Below are 12,227 nucleotides of genomic sequence, written 5' to 3' on the forward strand. Positions count from 1 at the left end.
AGCCCAGTAAATAATTAGACGTTGAATGAATGCGTAATATACGCAAATTAATACGCTAATAAACGTTTAATATTCATAGACTTTTAGTTGAAAAATAGACTATTTTAAGAATATAATTTGATCAAAAGTAATCTTTTCACGAATATTCTTTATGTTTTAAACACAATACACTACATTTATTCAACTTTGTTTTAGTGTAAGTATGTTATAAAAGTATTTTTTGTTTAAATCCTTTGTAATACAACTATACATTTTCAATTTTTCGTATAACTATAGTGTCTGAAACATTTCAGTATTTTAATAAAATATGTTTTTCTTTTTTAAATAAGTTTTATTTTTACGAACATTTGTCATTCTATTTATAAATGTATAATTTACCAAAAGCCTTTAAGGAATTAATTAGATTATTAATTATATATTCTAATATTTACATAGCTAGAATGATTTATAAATCAATATATATATATATATATATATAATATTATTTTATGAATTTATTAAAATCATAAGTTCATCTATTTCGGCATTTTCTATTTATTTCAATATTTGAACTCTGTTATTTTTTGATTTCCAAGTTAACACTACAGTCATTCGCATAAGTATTGAATTTATACTCAATTTCTGGTAAATGTTGTAGCTTATTATCACTTTCTTCGGTAAATTCTTCTATACATTTTTAAAAAGAATCTTAATGAGCAAGAAATAGATTCACGCAATTATTAAATAGTATTATCAGTGATTAATGTTACAGCGTATGATCTATTATTTATTAGTCAATTAATAAATAATTATCATCAATATTTGTCTTAAAAAAAATTCGATGTTATGCGTTTTTGTAAAATATTTCAGACTTCAAACACTATGTATAACTAGTGTAGGTTACGAATATATTCCGTGCATAATTAGTGTAGGATACGACTATATCGTATAAAGCTAGTACACGTTTATATTGTATGTATAACTATTAACTATTTATTATTATTGTAGAACATGATTATTTGACGTGTGCAATAGCATAAGTAATTACGTACCTTCCAAATTTTCAATTTTAATGCACTAGTTTACGTTAAAATCATCCCTCCACTATTGAAATATTATTTAAGATTTCTTTTTTTTTTAACAAAAAAATTTGTTGTATTTCGTACCAGATAGTATTGATACATTTCTATAAAATAAGTTGTATAGTCTTAAATTATAGACTATTAAACAGTATACGTTAGCATAATATAACATCTTATATTATAAAATTGAAAATTACCATAATAGTTACCAGATCACTGCTCGAACATTTAATAGAAATAAATGTTATAATATTTAATATTAGTATTTATGAATTCTAAACAAACATATTCATAATGTAAAAGATAACTTTCCCGTGCTCTTATAATATTCACTCAATAGCATTAAATAATGATAATAATAATAATAATAATAATAATAATAGAGGTTGTGTCGGTTTGTACAGGTGTTGACTACAACGACGACAACGACGGCTGCGATGATAACAACAAACTCACCGTCCGGTGACGCTCGACAACAACTGTTAAATCAGAAACGATATTCGGTCACCGACCTAATGGACAAACTACTGGAAGACATATACAGAGTGGGTGGTGGTGGCAGTGTGGCCTCTGAATCTTCAACAGATCAGATGAATTGGAGTGATAGCGGCGGTAGGCCAACGATCTCCTCAAGCAACGGATGGTCTAAAAGACTGACGAGAAAAAGTAAAACTACACTAATCCTGTTTATCACGTTTTATAATTAATTTATAATTAATAAACGGAGTATTTGTAAATTTTTAGCCCCTTCTTATTTAATGTCTTTGTTAGTCACACTAAATAAGAATCGAATTTTAATATTTTTTTTTTTTAACGGGTGTCTAATTTTTATATAAAAAATAATTAATCATTAACAGAAAAATATATAAACTATATATTTATGTATACTATACATACTATATAAACTTGAATGTATAATAATTTATCTATATCTACGAAATTTTGAAGTGAAAAATGAAAAAAATATGAATTATTAAATTCTAAAAATGTTTATTTAAAATACTTTAACAAGTTAATTACACTACTAACAGGTGTTACAAACTATAGTAATTATCGTTAATAGTTTATAATGAATTATGGCTATTTCTTCTTTTAATGAATACAATAGAAATACGATGTTTCTTTTATACAATAGAAAACGATGCACCACCGCATATGATAAACTACAGAATAGATACTAAGTCAAATAAACGATTAGACTTAGAACAAATATTATACTTTGAAGCCAAAATTGATAATATGTGATGCATCTGCAACGTCGGTCAACATAAAATGATCGAGTGTCTAGTGTAAAATAATGGATAAAAAAAATGAGTGAATACGCGTTGACAAAAACTCGTGATTATTAAGTTGATAACAACTGTACAAAGTGCGTATTGATATAGATAATAATACTAATTCGTAAAACGTTATATGTATTGGCGTCTTCGTGAACCGCTGAAAACCATACTATTATAGTCAATTCATCCAGCACATTTTTATTGACGGATACATTCAGTGTATATATTATCTACCATGACTACAAATTGTCATAGATAATAGGATAATGTATGCATATCGTTACAATATTATTCCGTCGGCGTACGGACGATGAATATATTGCAATTGAGCGAAAATAATATCGACATTCATATTGAAGACTATTATACCTACAGCTGTTCACTCTATATTTTATATTCATTTATACATAGTTATATATATATATATATATATATATTGTATGTACGTGCACGCCCACCTAGAAGTATAACTTTGACAGGGCTGAACAGATCATTATAATAATTTATTACTCAACTATAGATACACATTCGTAGTTACTGGGCTTTGAATGCATGATCTATTTTAAATAATTTAATATAAACGCACGCGAGTTTCGTTCACACTTTTTTCTTAATTTGATGCAGTCAACGTCTATAATCGTATCGTCTATACGCTATAAATACTGTGTCATGTACTTCTATAATCAGTGGTGAATTTATGATAGGTATACTGGAACCAAAAAATCATAATAATTTATAATTTCTTTCCAGAACCACCCTTTCAAAGTTTTTACCTAGAATTGGTCAGAAAAAAAATATGAAAATATTATATTATCAATATCTTAGGTAGTTGGATATCTGACTAGGTACAATTAATCGAAAATGACGAGTACAATAATTGTATACGTTTTAGTTTTAATTATATACATCTATACTTTATGCAATCACCTTTATATGAATTACCAATATAACATATTATTTTAACCGTGTAAAATACTAATCAAATTTAGATTGGTATTAATTTTAATAGCTATAGTTTATAAACTCTCCTCTTCTCTTCTAAAAAAACATTACTCCACTGTGTTATATACTTAAATATACTAAGCCCGTTGATACTAGTAATAATAAGCGTACTGAATAAAGTATAATACTATGTATAACCTAAGTTCCACTCCATCTCCCACGAGTGAAAACTTCGTTTTATGATATTATATTGTATTTTAGAATGGAACTCGCAAGCTAGATAGAGGTAAAATATACTCTTCGTCGCGTCGTGTCATTATATTTCGCTCATTATTTTCCGCTCGTACGCAAGTAAACATCTGCTCAAAAATAATGTTATAGATTAAAACATCATGTGATTTTGCGTAGTCGTCCACGACAATCATTTAACTATACGCGTCACGTTTAAAATTCATTCTGAAAATAAGAATAAGATGTGTATATTAAATTGCGTTTGTCATAGGAGCGAAAATACAAGATATTATGCGAGAACGCTGACGAAATGAGATCATTATTTTTTTTCTAAAAACGGATCGTGTAAAAATCAACTGTAGATTTAATTAACAAGCTAATCGTTGATTGATTAAAATTTTAACCATGGTCAGTCGGGTATAATAAGAAATACTAAGAATGTATCCACAAAAAAAGTTTATCAAAATTGCTGGTTTTATCACATCGTGATGAAAATAATATGTTTTATGATAATAGTTGATAATTTATATTTCAAAGAAGCCAATTTTACAGATACGTGAAGTTCGTCCATCCACGGTTCCTATAACTTTGAAATTGGTATCAAATAGTGTCTTGTTTGCAAGAATTTGCGAGTCCACTTTTAGAATTTTAAGAGTCTTAATCCAGCACACGTATGGTTATAACTAGGTTATAAATCGATAATTTGCATGGTTATAATTACATACCTAGAGTATACATTTTGATAATTCTCGAAAATCTAGACACATATTTTGAAATTTTAGGGCGACACAGGTAGGCTACTATGTTACTAGGCTACGTGAATTTATTATATCCATTCTAATTGGCATGCTAACTTCACGTACATAAATTGTAATTTTCTATTTTTTTTTTTTTTGTCAAAAATTTAATTTGTGTGGCTTAACCTATTTCAAAATAAATTAATAAATAATTTAAGCTCGAAAAAATTATCAATTGCATTATTTGATACCCATATTGTATTAAAATTTAAAAATAAAAATTGTACTGCCGCAGATTTTGTTGCACGATTTGAACTGTCGGCTTTTTAATATAAGTACATTATTTATACTTACTGCTAATGTATACAGAAAATAGTATATTTTGTAATATCATAACATATTATTGTCACCGCCTGACTATTAGAATGAAAATGTTCATTATTTCATTCTTCAATGTATACTAAGTCTGTAAATTTAAAAAAAAAAATGATAATATATTGTATATTATTATAATATTATATGCTACGTGTGTAGGAATATTGTGTACCTATGTATTGTAAAACAATAGGTACAGCACAATTGACGAAAACAAGATTATTATATATAGGCGTCCTTTACACAATTTAATAATCTCACACGAAACATAAGTCGCAAAAACAGATTCCTCTCACGTGTTTAAGTCTATAAATAGCAAAATAGCATAACAAAGAAAGAAAGGAGAGAGAAGAAGATTGTGACAAATTCGTACAATAAATATCTCCCTATATTATAATGTAATATATTCATACATAAATGCGATTGATTTATTCAGAAAACAGTCCAAACATGTTTAATCATGTATAAATTAACCAAATTACTGACCATTCGTCGGAGGCAAAGCTTTTGTGATTGACAGAGATTAACTTGTTTGTGTTTCCATCCGACCAAATCTGTGGTTTACGAGTACAGTAATACTTATCACTTTCATTCCGATTTCGGAGGAATAAAATCCGTACGAAATCACATTAAACAAAAGCGCGAATATAAATGATACGATTCAGATAATAGAAAAAATAAATAAATAAAAAAAGGGTTAATTAAGTTTGCTACATTAAAAAATACAATTTATGTTTGATTTTTTTTACTTAGTGAACTTAGAACGTTTTTTATATATATTGAAAAGAATTTTAATAATTTTAGTTTCGAGTACAGCTAGGTATTTCATGTATATATTATATATAAAACACGCTTGGAAAGCAATCTATAATACCGTAAATATCATTGTATTTTTTTTCGATGATCAATTAATACGACTTGCAGCCATTACTCACCCATACAGAAGGCGTAGACAAATCTAATAATATTTTTAGAAAAAATATTTGATCTACAGATTATTAAATTTAATAAATCGTCGATTGTTTGATTTCTCAAACATAGTATTTATGTATACGCAAATTGATTTCATTCAACATAAATAATATATAGGATGACTCAAATCACTTTTTATATCAAATATTATGTAATAATAATAGTAATATTAGATTTATATAGATTGTGCACGTTTACTATTTTCAGTAGCGTTCGGGCAGATTTTATTTTATGAATAAACATTTCCGTCTGGAAATCAAGTTGTGCCCAGCAACTGCAGTTGAACTTATTTCGAGTTCGTGCTGTTCGATGTTAATGGCAATAATAATAAGTATCGGGTGTAGGTACGCGAAGCACTTATTAAATGGTGGTGACAAAGCGATCTCTCTTGCCTAGATCTGTATTTGTGTTATTATAAATCACACGCGAAAAGTATTATTTATCTGTTTACCATTCAAATTTAAATAAATCAAATATTTTATGAAGTGCAAACATTTCCGGGTCTCCTCACTCTAATATTCCGAAAATATCTTTAATTCTGACTGTCTTCGGGCGGGCAAGTGATAGAGGTGAAAATCCAGTTACCCCTTTCTCTACAGAAACTAAATCCGCCCCTGTACTTACGTCAATTCTAGCAATGCATGCCTTAGTGTAGTATATACTGTATAGTATACGCGAAGTAATATATATCTTACAGCTATTTTGTACGTTAATCATTGTTATTGTTATTAGGCGTAGAAGAGCTGTCTACTACGGTCGACCTGCTCAGGGACCAATTGAATGTGTGCTGCGAAGCACTGGTGAAGGCGCTGAAAAGGAGGGACATTCTGATAGCGCGCCGGGACGCCAAGTGCAACATGATCACTGCGCTTTTGCACGCGTACTCCATGAAACGAAGTAAGTAGTGACCCGACAGTGGATTAATAACATAATTTACCTATGTCACTATACACAATAACACGTCTACTAATACCGTCAGGGTAGGATTAATGTTTATGCTTAACTCATATGCAAATAGGCAATGATATTTAATCTCGGCTGTTAGGTGAAACGGACGAAAAATGTCCTCTTATATTTTGTCACGACTTTTAAAAATGCTCTGTGCTTTGGGCGCAGAATATGATTTGAGTAAAATGTAACTATACTTTATCAATTGACCTTTCACCGCCCGGGTACATAAATATTTTAATAGATTATAGTGACGTAATCGGTAGAGATTATTTGCACAGAGACGATTCAAGCGACATCATCATATTATGCAAATATATTTTATGGTACACCAAGAGTTCGCGTCGCTTACGATCCCGTGAAATCGATGCGAGTCACTGAAATCTTTCCAACAGCGATTTCGGAATATGATATGAAAGGCTCGTCGGACAAAAGCCAAACGTTTGTCACTGTCATACACACACTCATACGCACGCACGCACAAATATAATAAAATACAATATACATACCGCGTATTTAAGTATATACTCAGTCGAACATCGGCGCCCCTTGACCCCTTCCTACGCGTTTTCGTTGTACCGCAACGGAGACAGCGACACTGTGTATGTACACAATATAAAAACATTATAGCGGTCTAGATATTTAGAAGGTTTTTTTCTAGCAACTATCAGACTCGGTTTGCGATCGATTCACCGGCAAACGACAGCGTGGAGACATTAATGTTTTCATATCGGTTTGGGTTTTTGGCGTACTGCAATTGGCGACTGCAAACTGGAATGTTCGAGACGATTGTATGATGTAAGGCGAAACCACGCGATGTGTTTTTGTGTGTTTATAGGTGTGTGTCTACCGATTTGGTACAATACTATTGCTGAAAACAATACATGTCGAATCGTGGGAAAAGATTTCGGTTTTATGTTTATTCCTAAATGTCCCTGTATTGGATCGATGTTTTTTTTTCAAATTAAAAACGACCGCAACGGAAAGAAAGAGTACAAAAACGTAGAAACGAAAAAAATTACATTCAAAATTATTTTTTAACCATTCCCCTAACTACGTTCTTGGTTGTTTTTTTTTCGTTTGTTTTAATCCTACTGGGATTCAGAATGCATGTTCATTACTCAACTCTGATGACAAAATAATTCGTTAATATTTTTAAACCCACCGCCCATCCTAAATACGAAGTGTTCAATAATCTACCGCAATAATATGCAACAAATAATACATTTATTTTATACTGGAAACCGATATTGGTATATAGGTTGTTTTTTTTTATTTTTTTTTTTTTTTTTTTTGGCTAAATTATAAATGAAAAATAATTATTATAATAGTTTATCTCAATTATTTTAAAACGAAAGGTTTTATAAAAATGTAATATTCAGTTTGTTACAAAAATAAGTCTTTCCTCCTAAATTTCATTATTTCGGCATGGCATTTAATTTTCACTTGAGTCACATAATATATACCATAAAATCGTTATACATAGAGTACCCTTAGGGTGTGTAGGTACGTATTGTGCACAATTTCTACCTATTTTATCTCAATTCCATTTCGCACCGCTTTGTTGTTTCTATTTCATAAAATCGCATCATTTCCGCTCAAACAAAAACATTTCCGCCAAAAATACTCTTATAATGATTTTTTTATTAACTCTTTGACGTTTTACATATTCAATATTTATTATACAAATTCAAAATAACTGAGTTAATTTGGAAAAAAAATTGTTTTTTAGATATGACTATTTCACGAGCATATCATTATTCAAACATAAATTCTTAATACATTTTATTCAACGTTTGGTTCGTAAACATAACGATCAAATATAATATATTCAATTGTATGATTGCATAATTTATTCTTTTAAATAATTCAATAAATTCGAACTAACGCTTTGGTTTTTATGAATGTTATTTAAATTCATATTCTAAACTCAATTTTAATATTGTTTGTTGTACATAAGCTGGTTATTTTTAACAAAATTAATTATGTATGTATATTTATATTTGAAAACGATTTGAGAAAGATTTTAAAATTTAACTTTAATCAACTAAAACTATTGCTATAACTTTATTTTATAACTAATTTTTTCTAAAAAAACTCTATTTTATAATCTATGACATTGAATTATTACAATACTACTACATTTACACTTTTAATTAAAACAAAAATATAGATCGTAGAATGAAGGTAAAAAGTTAACTAATATTTTTTTACCATTGATATATTATATTAATATATATATGATATGCAACAGAAGTTTGATGCATACAGACCACTGGCCCCTGCAAAAATAAGCATCCTCCCCTCCCCCGCTGAATTAGTTATAATTAGATAGCTATATGTAAAACAAGTCCAAACTTACGTATCATAAGTCCTGGACTTGGTCTATTGTAAGTCACCAAGTGTCTTTACGAAACACTTTTCTAAAATCGTCATACTATATACCTTACTTATAATATGTTCCGATATCTAAAAATAGATACAAAAGATATTTAGAATGAATCGCCATCTAAAAGCCAGCGAATCAATCTTCTATGATGCTCGTGGACACACCCTGCAATGAAAACACTTTAATAGGCGAAGGACCGCTTGACGATTGGTCAAAATCGGACACAACTTACCGAAATGGATGGCACGTCCAAACGTCTTATTGATCGGTATTGAACTAAAATGCGGCAGCGTAGTTCTGCGGTTTAATGTATGAAGATACGATGTTTCTCTCTGTTCTCGTCCAACATTCAATCCAAATCACATTTCTTTAAAAATTATTATCACCGAAATTAACTGTAAACTTTTTGCATGATTATGATATATTTACGTTAGAAACTACATTTAATCGTATGACAATTCTTTAAAGAACAATTTATTTTTTTTAATGTATATTATACCTATAGGTAAGTATTATCTATTATTTAGGATTACTAATAAGGTCAAACATCAACAAATACGAAATGACAATAAGTATATTTATCTTCATATGATATCATTATACATGGCTGCTATTGTTTTTAATTTATTTTAGGAATATTTATTTTATTATATCAATAAACGTGTAAATTACTCGATTAAATTGAGACGCGTAGGTCCATAAATTAAAATAAATAAATAATTTTATACACGTCAGATGCATCAGTTTATTTTCATATTAAATAATATTTTTAATATTATGTTAAACCAAGTTTATTATAAAAAAGGAACTATTTTAAAATATTTCCAAAACACATTGTACAATAACAGCTTAATTGATATTTATTATGTATAATATCTCACTTTAAATTGATTTAATAAAATCAAAATATGTTCTAACAAGATAACTATTTTATGAATTTAAATTAAAATGTTCAATATTTTTACATATAAATCAATTTACCTAATTATATATTTATATCTAACACTAAACTAGATTATAATTTATTCTTTAAGATAATTATTTTAATAACAAGTTATTTTTCGACCTTTTTCAGTATTTTTTTCAAAAATGTTTAAATTCTAAACGTGTTTACTAACTAATTGGAGTAGCCCTTGTATTATATTATCAATTTTATAAAAGGTTTTATGCATAAAACTCTTCAGTTCTTAGATCCTTTTTAAATCCCAAAAAGTGAGATAAGTAGATAAAAAAGATCAATTCTATAAAAAAAAAAAAATCATAATAATAATTGTCAATTGTAATTTTATCAAGTTTTAAGATGCTATATAATTAATTTACTAATGATATCCGTTAAGTTTTGAACTTAATTCAAAGATAACTATCTTGTACAACATTATGCCATTGATCTATTTTGTAATGGAGAATAAATCGAATTAGCACTATTTTTAAGCTTGAAGATTATCCGGACGATTCTGTTGTAAATATAGACCAATGTCAGCAGTCCCGTTCATTAGTAGTTTATTCGAAACATGTATCAGATAATAGTTCGATTGATTTTTTTATGTTAGGATTTGCCTTTTGCCTTTTGCTATAAAATGGATATTAATTAGCAAAAAAAAAACATAACTATTATCTAATTAAACACATTTTTGTATCTACTACCATTATAGAATTAAAATTGAATAAAACATAACAAATATCAGTAGTAAAATTGTATTTTGTGTATGTTTAATACTGATATAGATTCCTTTTTTTTTTAAATTAAATTTTTGTTTAAAAATTCAATTCGGCTGAAATTTGAATAAATTTAATTTTTGAAAAATTACTTAATCTAGTACCTACGAGTGATTTCGTTTTCATTGATAAACTTAGTTTCATTGTTATTTGCCTAATATGTATATTTATAAATAGGTACTTATTTAGGTACTTGAACTAGATATAATAATATAATAATCAGTGTTGTAATATTTAATTTGTTTGTTCTACATTCACAAAATATAATTATATTTTTCTTATTTATTATATGCAAATATAACTCTTTATCATTACCCCCAGGATCTAAATTATAAATCAACAAAAATTAAGAAAAACACTATAGAATAAATAATTTATTATAACGAAACGAATCTATTATTTATTTTTACTTTTTAAACACAAAATACAGAAGTTAAACGTTTATTTTAAAATAATGTTTAGCTTTTTTTGTTTTTTATTTCGTCTGAATTAATTAAATAGTTTTTCGTAACGAGAGTATTATTTGAAACGAATATAACACGAATAAATAAATAATAATTTTTATTTAAACAGAATGATTATGTTTTGATGTATTTTGAAATACGTATGGAACAAATATAAATTATTTTGAACGGCGTGCTTTTTAAGGACAATATGTATGTAAGGTCTGCAATAAAAGGTTGCGGAGTTTCATTATTTATATTGCTTTATTTAATTTTATCCCACTACAGTAACAAACGAGTAAAAAATTAATATCATTAATTCCAATTAAACCGTGTAACAATAAATATTCGGCTGTAGATACGCGTTGAAAAAAATCACTAGTCGTATACAGTAGCGTAAAAAAGATCAAAATTACATAAATTCTTATACCTAAATATAAGGTTATTATAATAATGATAATTTTATTATATCTAAAATAATTAATATTTCTTATTATTTCCACGACTTAAATAGGCATTTACTTTGAATTAATTGACTATAATAGTGTATCACAATTTAACTTTTGGATTAATCTGATATTATAAAAGACTAATATTTACGACTAGGTATGTACTTGCACAGTTTGGATGGGTAATTATTACAAAATAAACACTATGGTTTCGTATATTACTCTGCATCAATATTATACCTAAGTGACTTGAAATATGTAAGTGACGTTTAAACATCATATTATTTACGCACACGTGGCCAATTAACACGTATCGGTTATTTTGAGACTACTATAGACGGGATTTTCGATATATTATAATGAGAATATTATAATACCATTGATTATATTAAATTGATGTTATACGTATTTGTTTCGTAGAAAACTCAATACTCCAGTAGAACTGATCTGTGATCATTTCATACGTCCCGAGTTGTATGTGATATGATAAATTTACATTTGAAAATTAAATTTTAATACGTGTAGCATATAATATAGCTACTGTAATATCATGTTCGTTTATACAATTTAATATAGGGCTTTTATCTTCCCGCGCGTTATTTTCACAGAAAAAATATAACAACTTTTCGATACTACTGGTATTGTTTTTATTTCTATGGTATATTGTACTGTTAAGATATTTCT

The 12,227-nt window shown here is 27.7% G+C and overlaps 1 protein-coding gene across 2 annotated transcripts in view; it reads left to right on the forward strand.

Annotated features, from left to right (window-relative positions):
* The window catches only part of LOC113554511 (TBC1 domain family member 30), a 36,214-nt gene that overhangs the window by 10,238 nt on the left and 13,749 nt on the right, over window positions 1–12,227 (forward strand). For both annotated transcript variants that reach the window (XM_026958392.1, XM_026958393.1), the window contains exons 2-3: window positions 1,466–1,727; window positions 6,331–6,495. In XM_026958392.1, the coding sequence (XP_026814193.1) occupies window positions 1,466–1,727; window positions 6,331–6,495 (427 nt within the window). The remainder of the gene's footprint in view (window positions 1–1,465; window positions 1,728–6,330; window positions 6,496–12,227) is intronic.

Source organism: Rhopalosiphum maidis, chromosome 2, assembly GCF_003676215.2.
Source record: "Rhopalosiphum maidis isolate BTI-1 chromosome 2, ASM367621v3, whole genome shotgun sequence".
Taxonomy (NCBI): domain Eukaryota; kingdom Metazoa; phylum Arthropoda; class Insecta; order Hemiptera; family Aphididae; genus Rhopalosiphum; species Rhopalosiphum maidis.